At 43.2% G+C, this 22161-nt stretch overlaps 2 protein-coding genes across 2 annotated transcripts in view; both read right to left on the reverse strand.

Annotated features, from left to right (window-relative positions):
* Positions 1–17955, reverse strand: ODF4 (outer dense fiber of sperm tails 4; the record flags this gene model as incomplete). Its single annotated transcript, XM_079130355.1, has 6 exons — positions 1–170; positions 348–482; positions 801–974; positions 5807–6108; positions 15303–15440; positions 17831–17955. The coding sequence occupies 6 exons, from the start codon at positions 17953–17955 to the stop codon at positions 1–3; spliced, it is 1044 nt and encodes a 347-aa protein (XP_078986481.1).
* The window catches only part of ARHGEF15 (Rho guanine nucleotide exchange factor 15), a 13813-nt gene continuing 7131 nt past the window's right edge, over positions 15480–22161 (reverse strand). The window contains exons 10-16 of the mRNA XM_079134773.1: positions 21364–21438; positions 21168–21260; positions 20929–21089; positions 20682–20834; positions 20345–20427; positions 20136–20240; positions 15480–19255 (exon numbers count right to left, since the gene is read on the reverse strand). Coding sequence (XP_078990899.1) covers positions 19104–19255; positions 20136–20240; positions 20345–20427; positions 20682–20834; positions 20929–21089; positions 21168–21260; positions 21364–21438 — 822 coding nt within the window. The 3' untranslated portion in view covers positions 15480–19103. The remainder of the gene's footprint in view (positions 19256–20135; positions 20241–20344; positions 20428–20681; positions 20835–20928; positions 21090–21167; positions 21261–21363; positions 21439–22161) is intronic.

Genomic DNA, 22161 nt, shown 5'->3' on the forward strand with positions numbered 1-22161 from the left:
CTAATTCTTTTGCTCAGGACCCAGGACTTCCTTTTGGTTGATGTCTGAGACAGTCTGATCATTCAGAAGGTCTTGCTCTGACCTGGAACTACTATGGGAGAACATGATGCGAGAGGAATTGTTCAGAATCACTCTCCAGAAAGTTCTGTGGTTCAAATAGCAAAGGATTCCTGGGAAAGGACAGGGGATTGGGGAAGGGAAATTGGAGAGTGGGAAGAAGAGTGACAAGAAGGGTGAGGTTCCCTCAGAACTTGTCCCTGAGGATTGCCTGCCCCTTCCCTCCACACTTTCTCTGCCCTGACCCACCCACATCCTCTCCTTCCCCCAGAGCTCTCCTGGCCACTCACCACAAGTGACATATAGGATAAACACCAGCCAACCAATGAAATAGCTCCAACCAAGAGGAACAGACAAATTCTTCTTTACCTCGAAGATCCAGAGGTTAACAGGGAACAACAGGAGGACAGAGAAAATGAGGGTAACTGTGAGGCAGAAATAGAGAGGTCTTATTCATTTAAGAATCCACAGAGGATTCTTCCCCAGCAGCTGAGCTACAGCCACAAACTACAACTCCCATCACCACACAGTCCACAGCACTTCACTCAACTCCCCACCCCCAGGCTCACAGGAATCAACCCTTCCAACTCCATCTCTCCAGTAACTGGGAAATGATCTAACTTAGCTCTCGGTTCTCTTTTCCCATCACCCCAAAAGTTCCATACCACACCCAAAGAAGGGAGAAGTACCCAGGAAGACATGGGTCAGGAGGACTAAGGACCTTTTTCAGAGCTGGGGGGCACCTTCACAGAAGCTCATGATGGTCCCAATCAAGCCGAAGGCAGGCATTCTCAGAAGACCTAGCAGGTATGGCAGGTGCAACCAGATGGTGAGCATGAAGCCTATCACCAGGGCCAAGATGAAGGTTATCTTGGCCACCCCAAAGACTGGCTGATTTGTCCACATTTGAAAAGTGTCTGAGGAAAACAAAACAGAATGAGTTCAGGATTCATTAAAGATAAAATATAATCAAATGAACTGTTTGTTTTCTGTTCAGTTCCATTTATAACCAAAGAAATGCACATTTGTGATAACAACAGAATCATGCTTACACTTATTAAGTAGGCCAAGATTTCCATCCCACCTTACTAGGGATTGAACTCAGGACCTGAGGCATACTAGGAAAATGCTCTAGCACTGGGCTACATCGCCAGCCCACAAGCCAAGATTCTTGATATGGATATTGCTTAATAATTCCCACCATGTGAAAATGAATAACTCAATAGAAAAAAATGGAAAAATTTTAACTTTAAATGCATATGTCAGTAAATGTGAGACTCAACATAAATCGACAAACATGGTTTTTAAAAACTACTGAACTGGTAAACATCAAAATAAAGTTGATACAGGCACAGTGGCACATATCTATAATCCAGTGACTCTATAGGTTGAAGTAGGAGAATCATAAATTCATAGGCCAGTCTCAGCAACTTTGTGAGATCCTAAGCAACCTAGTGAAACCTGGTCTCAAAATTTAAGTTTTTTAAAAAGTGCTGGTTTTTATGTGAATTTATGAACTTATTTCCCCAAATACTTATTTCCCCAAATATTCATGCAAAATATTACGGCTTATATGTATATGTTTATGTTTATATGTTATGTTTATATTATTTGTTTCTCTGAGGTGTATTGGTAGGTACGGACAAATGTAGAAAAATACTTATGGTTAGTTTAGGGTTTAAACATTTTTATCCATATATAGGAATATAAATATGAATACGTATATAAAACTATACATGAAAAGGCTGCAAATATGGCTTGGTTGGTAGAGTGCTTGCCTTGCATGCACAAGTCCCTGGGTTCAATCCTGAGTACCACACACACACAAAAATATGTTCATGAAAATATTTAAGTGGATATAAATTTCTATATAGTTATTTTTCTTTTGAGATGATATTTATGATTAGTTTGAGTTATAGTTTATGATTATGTAGCTGAAAATGTATGAGCAGGAATTTGGTTGCCATTAGGGTACATTCATATATATATATATGAATTCATATATATATATATTCATATATATATATGAATGTATATAATTCATACATAATAACATGCATGAGAATATATGTGAAAATATATTATGGATATTCAAACTAAAAAATAAATAAATAAAATAAAATAAATAAAAATAACAAAATTTTTTAAAGTGCTGGGAATGTATCTCAGTGGTAAATCACCTTGGGTTCAATCTCTAGCACACACACACACACACATATACACAAACTTTTTTAATTACAAAATAAATAAAATTGATAATACCTAGTATAGGAGACTATAAGGAGAAAAGAGGCACTCTGATGTACTGCTGGTAGGTAGCATTTCTGGTGAGCCTTCTGGTACGGAATATCAAAATAATTCTGAATTGTTAAGACACTTTGACCCAGCCACACTTCTGAGAATCTATGTTAAGGAATAATCACCCAAATCTAAGTATAGAGATCTGTGCAGAGATGTGTCCGACAAGCTCCCAGATTTTCAAGAGATCTGGATAATAAATCACAGTGTTCCCATATATTGAATTATTGTGTATTCACTAAAAATGGTGGCATGAGAACTGGGGTGTAGCTCAGCAGTAGCATACTTACCTAGTACGTGCAAGACCCTGAGGTCCATCCTCAACACACACACACACACACACACACACAAAAGGTGACATGATAGACATTTGTCCCTGACTAGAACATCTCTAGGAAGACATGTGAGAAACTGGGGGAGAGGGGAGATTGACTGCCAGAGGTAGGTGGCACACTTGGCTATATAATCTTCTCTGTTTTTTGAAATGTTACTCTGTTCATATATTACCTAATCAAATAAATTTTTAAATTAAGGTTATATGATAATTACTCAATGACATGAGTAAGTGCTTACAACCAAAGTGGGGTTTCCAGAACAAAACCTGTTGAGTGGTTGCAATTAAGGAAATCCATTACAATGTCCACTGTAATGTACATCTATGTGAGGAAGTTTGAGTTGATTTTTATTTTTTCTTAAACTTTTCTGCATTTCTCACAATAACTGCTACTGTTTTCAATAAGAAAAGAATTACATTTGTATATATTTCTAGTTAGTCCTGACTGGCAAAGATACAATGAATCAAGCACTCTCACATGTTAGTAGAAGCATAAATTGCCATACAGGTTGAACATTCCTAATTTGAAATCCAATATGCTCCAAAATCTGAAACTGTTTGAGTGCTGACATGACAACACAAGTGGAAAATTCTACACTGCCCTCATGTCATGGGTCACATTCAAAATTTAAGCACATTAAATATATTATATAAAATTATCTTCATGCCATGTGTATAAAATGTACATGAAACATAAATGAATTTGGTGTTTGGACTTGGGTCCTTTCTTTAAATCTCATTATGGCTGGGCGTAGTGGTGCACGCCTGTAAACCCAGCAGCTCAGGAGGCTGAGGAGGATTGCTAGCTCAAAACCAGACTCAGCAACTTAGCAAGGCCCTAAGCAACTCAGGGAGACCTTGTCTCTAAATAAAAATTTTAAAAAGGGCTGGGGATGTGGTTTCCTGGTTAAGCACTCCTGGGTTCAATACCCAGTTAAAAAAAAAAAAAAAAAAAAAAAAAAAACCTCATTATGTACAAAATCCTAAAAAAATAAAATTTGGAAACACTTCTGGTCCTAAGCATTTCAGATAAGGAATACTCAAGCATGTAATACTTTTGAAGAGGGTGGGGAGTTACTGAGGATCGAACCCAGGGGCCCTTCACCACTGAGCTTCATTTCTAGTCCTTTGTACTTTTATTTATTTACTTATTTATTTATTTATTTATTTGTATTGGGGATTGAACCCAGGGCCTGGTGCATGTTGGGAAAATACTCTACCACTGAGCTGTACTCCAGCCTACTCCTTTTTTTTTCTAAAAAAAAGAAATTGAAATTGGAAAAACAGAGACTTGGTATGCAAATTAAGAAAAAAAGAAACTGGAAATAAACTTTCTAAGAATAGGAAGATAAGATAGCTAAGTAAATGATGATAAATTGATTAAATATTATAATCACTTATAGTAAGGATGATTATGTATTAGGAAGACAACATTTTAAATAATATAAAATTGTTGATGAAGAATAAATACAACTATGCAAAAGCCATTGAAATTTTTTCAATAAAAAAAAAAAGGGCCCTCTGAGCATCTTTGCATAGTACCACAGAGCAAGGTCTTTCCATGAGCTTTAAAACAAAGCACGTTTGACTTATAATTCTATACATGCCTTTATCAAGTTCATCCATATGAAATTGCTTTTGGTAAGTGAGCAGTAGTCAAATATTGCTATTTCATGTGATTCACCTAATAACTGTATGAGCCTGAACAAGATAGTTCAAGATCCAATTTTCTTCTCTATAAAGTAAGGATAATAATTTCTATCTTTTACAACTGAGTGAGGATTTAATTGGACAAATGGAATAGATGTGAATATGATTTTTGTTTCCCCAAATTTATTATTATAAAAAGTTTTGCTTTCACAATAGAAGAAAATAATAACCGTATACTTTTTTTTTGTTTGTTTGTTTGTTTTTTAATGTTAAGGGGAATGAACAAATAGAAGTAGGTATCGAAAGTTCTGGTCATCCCCAAGCTGAGAAAGGAAGCTCAGTTCCTAAGAGTGAGGGGTCGGCACGAGACTTGAAAGAGTAAGGGATGAAGCCAGGCATGGTGACACACCCCTGTACTTGCAGCTCCTTGGAAGGCTGAGGCAGGAGGAAGGCAAGTTTGAAGTCAGCCTTAGCAATTCAGCAATGCCCTAAACAATTTAGTGAAATCCTGTCTCAAAATAAATGAAAAACAAAAAGGACTGGAGATATGGCTCAGTGGTTAAGCACCTCTGGATTTAATCCCTAGTACCAAAATAATAATAATAATAATAATAATAATAATAATAATAATAATAAAATTTAAAAAGTAAGGGATGAGGGCTGGGGTTACAGCTCAGTGGTAAAGCGCTTGCCTAGCATGTGTGAGGCTGGATTCAATTCTCAGCACCGCATATAAATAAATAAAGGTTCATCAACAACTAAAAAAAAATTTTTTTTTAAATATGAGTAACCTTTAAAAAAATAAAAATAAAAATAAAATAAAAAGTAAGGGATACGGACTACAGTTATAGATCAGAGGCAGAGCACTTGCCTAGCACTTGGGTTTGATCCTCAGCACCACATAAAAGTAAATAAATAAATAAATAAAATAAAGGTATTTTTAAAAAGTAAGGGATGAAGCAGGTAGAATAATTCAGGGAAGAAAAGAACAAGAAAGTCATACATAGAAAAAGGAAAGTTCTTGAGATCCAGAGTGGGCCCAGAGGAACAAGGCCTGAGGCAGAAGAAAAGTGCCTGGGACCAGGGAGTGGGAGAGAACATTCCAGGGAGGCCTCTAAAAGCTCTGATTATGCCAGGTTAGAAGAAACAGATCCCCACCTCCAAGCCCTCCTTGGTGAAATACATGATTCATAAGTGATTTATAAGTGTTGAGTCCACACTCCCACAACATTTATATAAGCACAGACCTGACTCTCGATCTTATCTAAAGCAGTGACATTTTCCCTGGGGTCAAGCAAATTGATTTTTCCAAGGTGGAGGGGGAAAATAATCCTCGGAGGTTTTAAAGACAGAGGAGCCATCTTGCAGGTCAATGAGTGAAAATGACTGGAGAAAGGGGACAAGAATAGTCAGTTAACCACATAGGTTAACGGCAGGCAGGCGCAGGGTGGGGGACGCGGAACTCACCTTTCTCATCCTCTAATTGGGAACAGCTCCTGGATATGCAGGTATGCACGAGTCCCTGGGACATGACATGGACTGAGGTGTGGATTCTGTTGTTTATATCCTTGGGATAGTGCTTATAGAAGCGGCTCCCAGGGGTATATAACCATTTCTTGGAGAAGAGCATGACCAGCAGGAAGATGAAGGCCACTAGACTGAGCTCTGAGGCTGCCACCTGTGCCATCCAGCGGGAGCTATGTGCAACTCTCCATTTCCAGGGTAATATGGAGTTCCGGCGTTGATCCGTGGACAATCTCCTTTTACTCCTGGGAGAAAGGACAGAGGTCTGGCAGTCTGCATCCTTTCTTGTTGCCCCACGCTCACCTCCACTCCTGCCTCCCAGTCTTTCCCTTCCTTTCCAGGCCTCAGATGTTGGTCTCCTTCTCCTTTGACCACAGAGACTCTGCCCACTTCTTTTGTATCCCTTTTCTTCTCTACCCCATCTCCCTCTTCCCTTGCTGGACTTACTTGTCCTTCATTTTCTGAATATTTTCATCAGGCAGACAGTTAACAACACAGGGGCTAGGGTCTAGGAAAGAATGGGGGGCCTCTTATTAGGAATTTGAGCTCCAGATCCAAGAAAAGGCCCCCAAGTCATTCAGCAGGACAGGGCCCCTAACTGCCATGGAATATTCCAGGGGAGCAGTGAGGTGGGGGAGGGGACCATGGCTTCAACTCTAATCCTTTCTCAAAACTCTGCTCCTCAAGCCCAGCCCAGAATGGTGGATCTAAGGTCTTTCTTGGCTTCTGTCTCTCTTCACTAAGGCAATAGTCTCTGAGGATCTACTTTTAGCTTCCTATTTCTTCTGCCCTAACCCCAATTCCAAATGCTCACAGATAGAGCAGGGGAGGAAGAAGGAACATGTCCCCAGGAAAACATCCTCCCTCCATTGTTCTTTGGATGCTTCTTTCAAATATCACCAACCTTCCCACAAACTTTCCTCAACCCCTTTCCCTCCTCCCATCTTTACTCACTTATAATCAACAGTCACCAACCCCTTCCTTCTTCTCTGTACCTCTTTACTTCCCTTCTTTTTTTCTCAGCACCATAATAGGGAAAATATAGGATGAAGAGGGGTTTGGAGGTGTAGTGTAGACTGAGAATACTCTTCTAACCTCCCCTTTAAATTATAGGAAAATAAATAAGTCACCCATGACAATCTAATAGTAGTGGCTTCCAGACCACAGATAGCCTCTGCAACTCTCAAGAGCCTTTCGAATTTGGAAAATGAGTTTAAACTCTGCCAGAGCTGGTTTCCTTCCTGGAAACAATGATATACATGGTTAAGAACACAGGCTTTGGTGTCCATTAGCAGAGGTATAAAGAATGGATCTTCCTCTTAATAGTTTTGTGAACCTAGATGTCATACAGCTTTTTTATGACTAAATTTACTCACCTATTAGATAAGGACAATAATACTTGTCTCATAGACTTGGTTTGAGTATCAAATGAGATAATAAACAAAAAGCACACACTAGTTCATAGTAAATTCCCAGTAAGTGTACTTATTACTGTTAAATTATCATTTTTAGCCAGGCATGGTGGCACACACCTGTAATCCTAGTGACTTGGGTGGTTTTGACAGGAGGATTGCAAGTTCAAGGCCATGTTGGCAACTTAGCAAGACTGTGTGTGTGTGTGTGTGTGTGTGTGTGTGTGTGTGTGTGATTTTTAGTTGTTTTTCAATCTTCACTAACAAACAGGGAAGGAGCAAAAGCATAATCTGGACACAGTGGTGCACGCCTATAATTCCAGCAGCTCAGGAGGCTGAGGCAGGAGGATTGCAAGTTCAAAGCCAGTCTCAGTAACTTAGCAATGCCCTAAACAACTCAGTGAGACTCTGTCTCTAAATAAAATATAAAAAAGGGCTGGGGATGTGGCTCCATGGTCAAGAACCCCTGGGTTCAATCCCTGGTATAAAAAAAAAAAAAAAAAAAAAAAAGCATAAAGGATAATTCCTGGCAGGTGTCATTACATACTAGTGGCTGCGAACAATGAAGTGGAATTCAAGTTAGTTTATTCAAAGTGAGAGTTAATTCTGAATCCCAAGGTCACATGTGCATTAGGACCCCAGAAACTGTTGGAATCTTAGATTCAGATCCTGGTGTCTTCCCCTCCCTAAGTGTTTTGCTCCTTTTCTGTAGACCAGCCTGCCTCTCTACTCTTGAGCACACAGTGGGAAATATGGTCCTCAAGTCAAGAGCTGTGCATCTGACACCTATGACTGCCAGAGTACGGACTTCTCAGTTCCACATCCAAACATTCTCCATCTCTGTCAGGGTCAAGTGGCATCCTTATATCAATTAGCCTTGTGCCAGACACAGAGATGCACGCATATACTCCCAATGGCTCAGGAGGCTGAAGTAGGAAGATTGAAAGTTCAAACCAGCTTTGGCACAACTTAGCAAGGCCATAAGCAATTTAGCGAGACCCTGTCACTAAATAAAATATTTGAAAAGTTGGGGATGTGGCTCAGTGGTTAAGTGCCCCGGGTTCAATCCTACACACACAGAAAGAAAGAAAGAAAAAAAAAGAAAAAAAGAAAGAAAGAAAGAAAGAAAGAAAGAAAGAAAGAAAGAAAGAAAGAAAGAAAGAAAGAAAGAAAGAAAGGAAAAAGAATAGAAGAACAATCAACCTTGGTTGGGGCACTGAGTCAGGCAGCTGAACCCTGAAGATGGGAGGAGTTGGAGACAAGACTGGAAGAGGGGATGCTGCACTCCTTGGGAAAGTCACTCACACAGAACCAGAGATCATCAAGATTATTTCCTTTCTTGAATTCTTTTCAGTTTTTCCTGGAGTTTTCTAAGCATCTTTAGTAGCAACAACCAGTTTTCACAGTAACACACAACATGGAAGAATCTAAGAAATATAATATTTTCTAAAGAATGTTATCCTGGAAAATTACACTATAATTAATAGAATACCACTTTTTTACAAAGCTCATAAACAAGTACAACTAAACAAAACATAGTTTAAGCAGACATAAACTTACAATTGCATGATATTTTTTAAAAAGCAGTGGGCACAGTGATGTAAAACTGTAATCCCAGCAATTTAGGAGTCAGAGTTGATCTTGAGTTGCAAGGCCAGCCTCAGCAATTTAGTGAGATCCTATCTTAAAACAAAAAATTAAAAAGGCTGGGGGTGTAACTCAGTGGTAGAGCACCCGGGGGCTACATCCTCAGTAGCAAAATAATAATACAATGGAATAAGAAACACAAAATATCATACAATGGTGACTTCTCATGGGAAGCAGAGTGGGACAGGGAAGGTTACTCTAGCAAATGTATATTACTGATAATAATCTACTTCCTGACTTAGGTGATAGGTCCACAGGGATTCATTATAATTTTTAGGTAACATAGATTTCATGTAATTGTATGAATATATCAAATACTGTTTTTCAAAGTTAATTAAAGGTTGGGTATGGTAGCACATGCTCTTTCCAGGAGGAAGAAGCATTGAAAGTTTGAGGCCAGCCTTGGCAACTTAGCTAGACCCTGTCTCAAAATAAAAAATAAAATGGACTAGGAGTATAGTTCAGTGTAGAGCATTCCTGGGTTCAATTTCTAGTACCACCACCACCAAAAAAAAAAAAAAAAAAAAAAAAAAAAAAGTAAAGAGAAAAAAGTAATTAAGTTCAAGAAAAGAAATGTAATCTTAGTGATTAGCAACTTGGCAATGGAAGATATTTATATTGTCACAATATGTAATGTAAACACTATTCACTTAGTTTAGACTCTTAGAGTCAACAGATAGACAAAACACGGAAAACTTAATTATAGCTTCAAAAGTAAACAGCAGCCTTAACAATACCCAACCAAAAACCTAGAAGAGGTAAACTGAAAGGTAAAAGGAGGAGAGGAGAGGAGAGTCAAGAAGTAGGGTGATATCCCTCAACTAATGGTAGTGGGAGAGCTGGTAGATAAATTCCCTAACTTCCTTACCCCTAGGTTGGGATAACTCTGATGCACGTCCTGTAGCAGGAACAGCAAACATTTTCTGCAAAGGTCCAGATCATACATAGTTTAGGCTTTGTAAGTCATACAGTCTCTATTATAATTACTCTCTCGGCTAACATATTGTGAAAGTTGTCACAGACCATATGTGCATAGAAAGGAATGGTTGCTCCAATATATAACAACTTGCTTTATGACCCAGCCATAGTTTGCCCAACCTTACTCTTTACTGTCACCAGGGGTCCCAGCTGGGATTAAGTTCCAATTGCCCTGGTAGTAACTGGTTTGATAGCCTCTATTGACTTTCTTCCCTGCCTTGTTTCACTTCCTTACCTCTTTTATAAATGTGTCATGGGGATCACCTCCCCAGTAACTTCTTGCACTCAAATCTTTATCTTGGGGTTGGCTCTTGGGGAAATCCAAATGAAGACAGGTGAGAACTATCATGACCGCTGTTTGTTTTGAAAGCAGAAACAAAGAAACCAAGCAATTTGCTCAAGGTCACAGAGCTTGCAAGTGTTAGAGCCAGCACTAGAATCTGGACAGTCTCACTCAAGAGCTCTGGATATTCAAAGTGTCCTAGAATATCAGCAGAGTGGAAAAGGGAAACCATGGCCAGAAAAGTGGGGATACTCACCCAAGGATGAAAGGAATTCCCAGAGTAGAGGAGAGGACAAAGAGACACAAGGACTTGCTCCTTGCAGCATTTTCAGGGAAGCTGAAAGTCCCCAGGAAAGAATGATTATGGTATCTGGGCAAATTTAGGAACTTGGGCAGTTTCCCAGAATACCCTCATGGTCTGAATATAACATGAAGCAGCACAGGGCCAGCAGAACCAAAGTGATCCATGGACAGAATCAATGTTAGTATAATCTGGGAAGACAGTTGACCAGGGCCCTGGGAGACACACTGACACATGGTGCCCAAACTCTAATAAGTGAGGGTGAGGAGTAGTATGTTTTGTCTTCCACTATTATCATGATGGAATGAGGGTTCTAACTCAAACATTAAGCTCAGTTATAAGAAAGAGAATTGAATAATGTTTTGCACATCTAAATTTGTGGTTTGAGATTAATTCTTCTGCAAAGTGTACAGAAGTTTCTGATACAGAATATGAAGGGAGATGCAGTCAACCTCAAAGAAGAAATTTCTTTCCATTTTTCTTTCTTCCTTTTTCTCTTTACTTCATTTTTTCCTGGTCTTACTATGTTTCCAAATGGACTTGAACTCCTGGGTTTAAGCGATCTTTCTGCCTCAGAGTCCTGAATAGCTGAGATAACAGGTGCATGCCACTAGGCCTGGCTTCCATTTCTTATATACAACATCTTTGTGTCTGTTTCATTTTTCTGTTACTCCTAAATTTTCACATTGGTTCTGTTCAAAGAGCTGAAACTAAGAGTATTTCTTAGTTCCAATCCCAAATTCTCACGGAAGGACACTGATTGGCTCTGCTTGGAGCAGTTGTACATTCCTGGACCAATCAGCCACGGGTAGGGGTTGTTAACCTGCAGTACCAATATCCCCCAGTAGAAGGAGCTAGGCTATACCTCTTGTTGCTCCAGAAATATTTGGAATCAAATTGGTAGGAAAATAGGCTTTATTCAAAGCCAGATTTGAAGGAAGATAGAAGAAACTTATTGTTTCAAAAGTTCCATCTTCAAAAATCTCTGAAGGTGAGCAAAGTTTTAAAGGACAAGAGGCAGCAGTCAAAAGGCAGGAAATATACATATAAAGATATAATTATCCAGTGCTAGACATAGTAGTGTAGAAGACAATCGCCATTTTTAATTTCCTTGGTTCAGCCCCTTAGCTTCCACTCTCAGCATGAGAAAGTTGTCCTCAACTTTAGAGGGGAATCACCAAATTCAATCTGTTTCGGGGTCAAGGTCATTCTGAAGCAGAATATGACTTCTGGGAACCCATCTTTAGGTGCGAAAGACAGTCATCAAGATGAAATGTTTGGCAGATTGCCCAATAAGTGCCCCATGGAGTGACAGCTCCATGAAAGGCCACCATAGCTCCAAGGCGAACTCACTCACCATCTTCTGAATGAAGCCTTCCATATTGCCAAACATTGAATTTCCCTGTTCCCACAATTTCCAAGCGCACTCTGATCTCTATTGATCCACATGGTGGTGCTCTATCTTATGCCCTATCTCATAGACATTTGTGTGTTTTAGGGCCAACTCTTCTTCCTCCTCTTAAAAGCCTTTGTAATGGGCACCTAATTTTCAATTTGGCTCCTTAACCATCTGAACATCCTATGCTGCTGAGAGATTTCTCATTAGAAGGATCCCCGTCAGGAGACAGGACATCCAACCATTCATTTTCCCAGCGTAGGCAGTGCTGAGTAACCAAAAACAAACAAAAACAACCACCAAAAAAAAAAAAAAGCAAAAAAAAAAAAAAACAAAAAAAACAAAAAAACCTCCAGATCTCAATAGCTTAGAACAGCAAGCTTTCTTTGTTTCTTTGTTTCTCAAGCTCCACATCACTGTTTATTGCCTTGGGGCTCTTCTGCATGCTGTCCGCATTCCAGAACTTAGGTTGATGGAAAAGGTGCCATCTGGACTATTACCAGTTGTTGCCAAGTCAAAGGGGAAAAGAGTGTGCAAATCAAGTTTTGACCTTTAAAGCTTCGACCTGGAATGGAAACACATCCCTTCTAATCACATATAATTAGTTAACTGTTTAACAGGTCACATGCCTGCACCTGTCACCAAGAGAGAACCTGCCATCTTCCCAGAATAAAAATTAGAACCATTCCATTGGTGGCACCAATAAATGACAAAGTGGGCTTGGGAAGAGTAATAAGATGTGAGCCAGCCTCATCTGGGTTCTGTTTTGGCCATCTGCTCACCTGTGGAGGGTCTGTGTTTTTTACCTGTCCTCTGCCACATAGTAAAAACTCCCCTGTGACAAAGCAATTCAGGGGTGAGTTATTAAAAAGTTCATTTGAGCTGGGCAAGGTGGCCCATGCCTATAATCCCAGCAGCTGGGGAGGCTGAGGCAGGAGGATCGAGAGTTCAAAGCCAGTCTCAACAACTTAGTGAGGCCCTAAGGGACTGAGTGAGACCCTGTCTCTAAATAAAATACAAAAAAGGGACTGGGGATATGGCTAAATGGTTAAACATCCCTGGGTTCAATCCCTGGGCAAAAAAAAAAAAAAAAAACTAATTTGATCAGAAAAACAAAGCCATGTTTGACAAACATCTTCATCTGTAATAATCATGTTTTGTTTATCTCTATTTGCTTATCTCCTGTATATTGACCCCTGAAAACTCATCATTGTGGTTCCAGTGGGGACTATAAAAGGGTGAACATGTGACCTAAGCTCAAAATGACTGACCCAAGCCCTGGGCCCTTTTTACAAAATCCAAGTACAAAGTGAATGGTAAAGCTATGAGCCTGTGGCTATAAGGCTGAGAGGATAAAATCAATGTACAACCAGTGTATTTGCACCCTGGTATTCTAAGTGTCCAGTCTAGTTTTAAAATAAAAGGAAAAGCCATGATCATGAACAAACTGATCCGTGTTTTGGCAAAGTTGCATATTCTAACCAGCAAGCAGACTTTGAGGTAGCTTTACACATTTTATATTTGCATCCTACAATTTGGAAATTCACTGAATGATCCACAAACTTCAAACAAGAAAGTATGTAGACGAAGGGCCAGGCAGGTAAATGACAACTCTGGAATTACTGAGGAGAATGTTTATTGTGGATTAGCTGAATCAATTAGGACTCTGTGTGGCTGTATCACCATTAAAGAAAAAGGGGACAGTAAAGCACTATGTCTATGAATGCTCCCTGTGTTTTCCAAAAACCTAGCTGAGTTAAGGGAATAATGAGAACCTGGGCCAGAACATCCAGATATATATTATCTTGACGGATACTGGCTTTCTCTTATGTACCCTGGGAATGAGAGCAAGTTAGTGTGATCTTTAGAAAGCTACACCAGGACAGTTGCTCCTTGGGATGCTGGTCATACAAGCAAGCTAATGATGATAATTTCACTGCTTCTACAGTCTAACATATGAAACCCGTCTCTCAGGGTGACTGGTATGGAACTGAGAGCACTGTGAAAAGGATAAATGTCACTTATCCAGTCTGCCTCCACTGGACAAAACACCATAAGAAAGAAGGGACACAGTCTGGCAAAGCACAGTGAGGGAGAGAGGTGCTATCTGTTCTGCTTATTGTCACTGGACCTTCCCCATATACATTTCTCAAAAAAAGCCTTATGCCACATACATCATCTCTGGGCATTTTCTTTGGTCTCCCAGCAACCTTTCTCACTGTCCTGGTACAACTGGGCTGCGTATAAGACCGTGACTAATATTAGACAAGCTACTTGTTTAAGCAAACTCACTGGAAAATGTTTGACTTTCTTTATGATTGGACACAAAACTCACACGTCGTTAGAATATCTATGGAAAGATTGGGTCATGAGAACTGCTAGTTCTGAAAGCATATAAAATGAGTAGCTGCACATGAAACTTGAAATGCCCTGAAATTGTAAGAAATCATATGTAAAACTTGATAGATTTGTTCCAAAATCTGACAAAATTCATAAAAATGTATATGCTGTGATCTATAAAAAATAGTGAAGCCAGGCAGGTGGCAACACTCCTGTAATCCTGCCAACTCGGAAATCTGAGGCAGGAGGCTGGCAAGTTGTAGTCCAGCCTCAGCTACTTAGTGTGTCCCTGTCTCAAAAAAAAGGGGGGAGTGGGGCTGGGGAGTAGCTCTGTGATAGAGCACCCCTAATACTAAAAAAGAAGAAAGAGGAGAATTTGAAATAAACCTATCTAAAATATCTATTATAAATACACTTCAATCATCATGCTAGAAGAAAAGCTAAATTATCCTTTCTGTATAAAATCACTGTCATATGAAGTGGCAATGACAATATGCTGCCAAGAATCACAGGAGAAAAATATTGGAGATATGTTAAGAAATTCATTAAATTATTTTATTTTTCTGGTTTTTAGGTTGTTTTTTGTATTTTTTGGTTATTTTAAAAGAATATGCTTTAATATTTCTTTAATCGCTCTCAATAAAACATTCATATTCAATTTTAATCCATATTTTCCACTCTTTCTGGAAACTGGCCCCACAAAATCTGGACTCGACCCCAACTCCTTCCCTAGAAGAGCAACTTCAGATTTCTAATAGGGGACAAAGTGGGATAGGCCTTCCGAAGGGAAGAGGGGGAAGGGTGATTCCAGAGATCTGGGGAAAGTGGAGGGGTGCAGATTACGGGGGGCGGGAAAGTGGAGCAGGGAGGAGATGGAACTTCAGAACTGGGCTGGAAATGGAGCAGTACCAGTACCACGACTCAATATCCAGTGGCGAAGGTGCGTGCAGAAATCGAAGTAAAATGCTAAAATCCTGCGTCCGACAGCGCGAGAGCTGAGCGCAAAATTGACCGGGTGGGCTTCGAAGCCGATCCCAGCAGGATCGATCAGTTAAACGTCAGCCCCTGGACCTCAGAATCACCTGGGCGACCGCTGACTGTTCCGCGAGTCGTGAGTAGCGGGTCGAGGGGTGTTGGCGCGCTGCAGTCTGGAAAGGAAATGCTTGCGCCTCAATTCCTTAAGAATTCTTTCGAGGGTTGGGTCACCACCGCCCTCGACCCTGCGTCATTAAGAAACGAGCACTGAGAACCAGGCGACAGAGTCCGGCCGAAAGATGTGCTAGGGACCTGGCTGCGGTGCCTTCAATACCCGCGCTCTTAGCGCCGTGGGTCAGGTGATGCTCAGAGATTTGGAGGGCTGCCCTCGGGAAGGCGGGGCCAAGGCTAGAGGCGGGGTCATGTACAAGGGGCGGAGTTAGGTAAGCCTGGCCACGCCCCGGAGGGTAGACTGTTGATGGTGCTGAGGGGCGTTCAGCTCAATTTGGTCTGGACCGAGGCGTTCTTGGGATCCCGTTGGCTACAGCGACCACGGTTTGGAGAAGGCGTGCTAGGAAGTTAGCTCGGGCCCCGCCTGCAGGAGTCCATCAAATTCGTGGTGGAGCTGTAGAAAAAGAAGTATTTCTGCTCTGGAATGGCGCGCCTGCCTAGTATCCTGGCCAACCTGGAGAACCAGAACCGCAATTACCTTTGCAGTTTAAGGGGGAAATGAGCCTCGCAAATAAGGCGGGAGAAGAGGGGAGAAGCTTTCAGGGATGGCCTGAGAATCAACCACGCTGTAGGGCTCTGGAAAGGAAGTGGGCTGGAAGGAGAAAATGATTATCACCCGGGAGGCTGTACATAACCGTGATCAAGAAGCCAGTGTGCTGGGCATGATGCCATACACCTGTAATCCCGGCAGCTCCGGAGGCTGAGGCAGGCGGATCGCAGTCTCGAAGCCAGCCTCAGCAACTTAACGAGGCTGTACGCAACCTAATGAGACCCTATCTCAAATTTTAAAAATAAAAAGGACTGAGGAAGTGGCTCAGTGGTTGAGCGTCCTTGGGTTCAATCCTGAAGCCAATGCCTGGCAGAGAGTGGGAGAGTGATGCGAGGAGGGAGAGAATTCAGGATGAGTCAAGTAACCTACTACCAGGACTTGTAACAGCCATATCCCGGCACCTCCATCATTCTTCCTCTTCCCTACCTCATCCCCTTTCTGCTTTCCATCTAACCTCTTCTCACTGGGGTTCTCATTCTCCCATATCTGCTCCTTTCCCATATAGCTGTGCTTCAGGCCCTTCAGGTCTCACGAACAGATGGGCAGATTCCAGACATACTCATGACATCCCAAAATGAAAAGGGTGCTCTGAGATAAAAGAAACCAACTCTAGGAAGACAGGAAACATGTCGATTTCCCTTCTCCCCTGTTTATTCAGTCTCTTGGAACAAATGGTTATATTTTATGTGCCTTGATGTCTCCAAAATAAGTCTTAACTGGTCCCTGTGTTCCCGTTATCTCACATCAGAACTTCTGAATTGGAGCATGGGTATTTCCTTAGTGTAGGACTTCAGTAAGAAGTGAAAGGCCAGGAGGGAAAGTATGTGGGGCACATGTGTCTGCCCCTGGACTGTCCGACTGTCTCTTGAGTATGTTTGTCTCTAATTCATGCCCAAGAGCAAGAGGGGTGGGGAGAGACTCGCGCCATCAGGGAACTTGAAGGAGTACATGCATCAGTTCCATCCCCACTCCCTCTACCTTCTGCGCCTGGCCTATAATCCCCTTGTTGCCATCTTCCCCAGATATTTCCGTGTTTGCTTCCTTCTTGTCATCTGAGTCTTAGCTCAAATGTCATCTACTCCAGGGTCTTCTTAAAGCCACCCCAACTGCCACACACACAATTCTGTGTCACAGTCCTTACTGTACTTTCTTCATAGCATGACTACTACATTATTTTATCTTGTTTATTTATTTGTTGACTTGGTAATTGTCCCCCTGCCCCCATGTAGGACCCTGGGGATGAGGATCATGTCTTCATCATCTGTCTCTTCAGATCCTGAAACAGTGCATGGAACATAAAGAGGTACAGAACTGAATCACGCAGAGATGCTTGGCTGCTCAGTAAGAAGCCTTTATTGTCAACTCCCTTCTCCTTTTGGCCTTCTCCTTGCATCTTCATTCCCTTCCAGAGCCCCAATCATGCCTGGTTTTACCCAGACTTCTTCCCTAACCTGCAGCAGCCCTTCAAATCACTGCTATTGCTGCCACCATCACTGCCACCTTAGATGTCTCAGGAGCTATGAGTGAACCAACACATTCAGGACTTGCACCTGGTCTCTGAGCCCCAATTCCAGAGGAACAGATGCCTGCTGTTGACACGTTTCCAGCCAGGTCCGCTCCCCCTTATAAAACCATGTTTGTAGGTCGTTGCTCCTTTAAGCACACACTGCCCTGGTAAAGCCTCTATATAACTCCACCAACATTTATTCCATACAACAGGCACCAGGTTAGGTGAATCTCAAAGTCACAGACACGCTAAATGCCAGTGCCCTTCTCCCTCTAAGTCCCTCCAAATCTCCAGTGTCCCTGTACCTCTTGGGGTTGACATGGCAATTTCTGTCCTGGGCCAGTTACCATGCATGAGCTGAAGGGAAGGTGTAATGGTCTAGTGCAGGGAAGGCTGTGTCCCAGGCCTGGGCCCCGACTAGCCAGCAACTGCCTGTTTTGCTGTCTCCAGCCTTCACCTCCTCGGGTATCATGGAGGCAGCTCCTCAGCTGGAAGCAGGTGCTCTGCTTGGGTTGGGCAGCACCACTAGTTCTCCAGTCTCACGCCACTGTTCATCCCTCTTTCTGTGAGAGGATCAGGATGGAAGTGAGAAGACCAAGAGACTTGCAGCAGGCCTGTGATCCACAGCTCCCATTTCATCACCCAAACCTGGGACCTAAATCATAGTGCAGGCTAAGGCTGAGGCTGGCTGACATGATAGTTCAAGTTGGGGGAAATGCAGGCAGGAATTATTTGGCCAGTATTTGGAGCAAGGAGAAGGACTTCAGGGGACCTTGAGTCCAAGCTACTGGCCATCTTCTGTTCCTTGGCCTCCCCAAGCTCTGCCTCTGACTCACTCAGCTCTTCTGGGACTCAGACCTAATGTCTTTCTTGGAGAGAATAAAAGGAAAAATGCAAGGTGAGGAAAGAAACGGAGCATTCAGTCACAGAAGGATAGCTACCACACACACACACACACACACACACACACACACACACACACACATGTTCAGCAGAATGGCCTTTCCTATACATATACACAGTTGCTCACATGCTCATACACATACATTCTCTGAGATGCATATTCTGGATTCTCCTAGAAGAGAGGAACTGGCTTGAGAGCACACAGGAGGTACCCCAGGAATGGAATCTAGTATTTCCCAGACTCAAAAGGCAGAACCAGTGGTTGCTGTAGAACCAAGTAGGGTGACCACTGAATGATTCAGCTCAGATCCCCGTCTTCTTTGGCTGGATGGGTCCATGCTCATCCCTATTGGCTATGGGATTTGATCTTTAATGCACTCCTTTTTTAACTGCATTGACCAGCATGGTCCTCCTCGTCTGTGAGCATAGCAGAGATACTTGTTGGCAAGGGGCTCAGTCAGCTCAGTACCCACTGACTGCTCTGTACTAAGCCTCTGTCTCCATTAGCAACACATTCAAGCCATCCTTATTCTTTCTTATTGCTATGGGCTCAAACAGCCTTGTTTCATTGGCTGCCCAGTCCTGATGCTCAGCTCCCATTGGTTGCCACTAGAGGTAGTGTTTCCACTGACAATTAATCCAATGGATGGTTGGACTAGCTTTGTCCTCTCCATGTGCGCTGCCAGCACCCCAACCTGTGCCCCATCCCAGCTTGCATCAGGGTGCGGGGGTACTGGGGGTGCCTGAAGAGGGTCCAACAGCCTCAAGAATCCTCTGGTGCTGACGAAGATGCTTCCTCCTTTCTTGTTCTCCTGTGACTTCACATACCAACTGGGCAGGGAAGGCCCCAGGAAGCCCCTTTAGCCAGCCTGGGAAAAGAGAAACAGGGGCTCAAGTGGGGTGGGTTCAGAGGGCAGGTGAGGAAGAAAGGAGGCTCCACAGGATCTCAGGCTTTGGGGGTCAAGGTGGGTAGGGGAATTAGTGGAGAAGCCTGGATCATCGGCAGAAAGGACATCATCATCAGATGCTGCTCTGCGAGTGACAGCAGTTTCAGAGAGGGTCTGGGTCATTCCTCTGTTGAGTCCTGTAGGAGCGCCTCATGCCACTTAGAGTAAAACATGGAGTTCTTACAGGGACCTACAAGGACTGGCAAGATATGGTCTCTGTTTCTAATTTCATTTGTTCCTTTCCCCTTTTCTGGCCCCCTCTAGCCACTCTGGCCTCCTTACCCTTCCTCCATCACAACAGCAGGCCATAGGGTCTTGTCACTGCCTATTTCCTCCAACGGGGACACTATTCCTCCTGATCATGAGTCTGAATTACTCATGTGCATCAAGCTCATATGTTGCCTCCTCACTGAGGTCCACCTCAGCCTCCCTATTTGAAACTGTAACTCTGTTAACCCTGGAACTCCTGGCCTCCTTACTCTTTTCCTTTTCCTTTTTTTTTTTTTTTTTTTTTTTTTTTAACCATTGCACTAACCACCTCCAACATGCTCCACATTATTTACTTATTTATCATGTTTATTCTTTATTGTCTGCCTCCTCCATTAGCATACATGTTCCAGGACTGGGAATATAACTCAGTGGTAGCGCACTTGCTTAACATATGTAAGGCCCTGGGCTCAATCCCCAGCACGGCAAAAGAAAAAAAGAAAGAAAAAGAACACGTGCTCCAGCAGGGTAGGAGTGGGCCTTTGTACATGTTTAATGCACATGGATTGAATGAGTAATTCAAAGAGTCTCTCACCTTCGGGGCTCTTGTGCAGTTGCTTGGAGGGAGCTCTGGATTCCAGCATCTGTCCCTCACTTTTGGCAGGTGTAGATGGCTCTGAACACAGTTCCTGGGAACACTCTGGTAGAGAGCATACAGTGGGATCCAGATTCTTTTTAGCTTCTCCCCAATATTTCCCTTAAGGCTCATTTTTCCTTCCCTCTTCCCCTGTAGGAGACACTCACCACAGTCCTCATAGATGGTGTCTGGGGAGCAAGGAAGAGGGCCTGGGGTAGGGAAGGCTCCCAACCAGCGCTGCATGTCTGATCTGGTGGGGATAAAGGGAGGGGTCAGTTGGCCCAGGAGATCCTCCTGGTGGTGAGACAGAAGTCATAGAGGTGAAAAAATGGGGAATGGATTGGTGGGGTCTGAGAGGTCAGAGGAGGAGAGCCCCAAGGATGTTTTCTGTTTATTTGTTTTTGATGCTGGAGTTTGAACCCAGGGCCTTGTGCATGCTAGGCAAGTGCTCTACCACTGAGCTACACCCCCAGTCCCCAAGAATGTTTTCTGGAGACAACTCACAGGGAGGAAGCTTGGAGTAGCCGATGGGTGGGGCGTCCCTGGTGGTTGCTGAGAAGGGAGAGGCGGAAGGTAGGGGGACCAGATGGGTCTGGAACCTGCTGGGCCTGCACCAGGGAGCGATGGGCATAGTCCAGAACCTGTAGCCGCTGCCCACTGCCCAGGAAAAAGGGTGTTCAGAAGGAGAGCAGGAATCCCGCTGGAGGCCTCCTCTGCATTCCAGTCTGGGCTCCCTCCCCTCAGGACCCACCTCTTGGGCTGAGTGATGAGCAACAGGTCACTAAAGAGCAGCAGGCAGAGCGGGGTGAAGCGGGGTCGGGAGGTGAAGAGCACACCCCCTCTCCTGCACCCTAACTCTGTCAGCTCCCCCTGCAACTCCAGGCGCCGCGACCAGGAGACTAGGGGCAGAGCCTGAGAGAAAACAAAGGAGGTTTTAGCTTCGCAGCACCCTGGGGAAAGGCAAGATAGAGGATCTGGGCAGGCACTAACCTTGACTTTGTGGAAGCGCAGCCTTTGGGTGAGTCGGATCAGCTCCTCAGTCTGCTTCATGCGCCCCACCTCAGCACTGCAACGCTCAATAATCTGAGTGAGCGGAGCTGAGTCACCCACTGCAGCAACCGGGCCCCTGCTCCTTCCCACCTTTCCCTCCCACTTGGTCACCTCTCCCCCTCTTCCTCCTGCCCACCTTACTGACAGCACCCAAGGCCTTCTGAGCATTCTCCTGGCGGCTGGACCCCTCCTCTGTCTGGCGCAGGATATTCTGGGGATAAGGAGGAAGGGTAACTGGGCCCACTGCCCAGTGGTTCTGGGATTCAGAGGGGCCACGACTCAAAGGAACCTGACTGGCTTGGAGAAATGCTAAGTTTGGGGTTCACAGGGCTATGGGAACAAGTATCAGGCTCACAGCTCACCAGCAGCAAAAACCTGAGCAAGTCATGTCACCTCTCTGAGCCTGTTTCCCCATTTGTAAAATGCAAATACCTACATAACATATCAATGGCATTGTTAAGGAGGTAATATAACACAAGCTTGGCATATAGTAAAAGCTGAAAAAAAAGCCAAGCACAGTGGCGCACGCCTGTAATTCCAGAGGCTGGGGAGGCTGAGGCAGGGGGATCATGAAGTTCAAAGCCAGCCACGCCAACTTAGGAGGCCCTAAGCATCTCAAAGAGATCCTGTCTCTAAATAAAATATGTAAAAGGGTTGCCGATGTGGCTCAGTGGTTAAACGCCTCTGTGTTTAATCCCCAGTACCCCCCCAAAAAAAGTCTGATAAAAGAGGGTTGCTATTATTTTAATAATTATTAACCACACTCTGAGTGCAAACAATATAGCAGGGTAGTTAAGAGTGCCTAGATTTCAATTTCGGCTCCATCGCTTATTTCTGCATGACCTAGGGCAAGTTATTGAAACTGTGCCTCAGCTTCCTCTTCTATAAGGTAGGGTAAATAATAGTTACTGCTCCCACACAGTTGTCAGTGATG

This window comes from Sciurus vulgaris (genome assembly GCF_902686455.1).
Source record: "Sciurus vulgaris genome assembly, chromosome: 3".
Taxonomy (NCBI): Eukaryota; Metazoa; Chordata; class Mammalia; order Rodentia; family Sciuridae; genus Sciurus; species Sciurus vulgaris.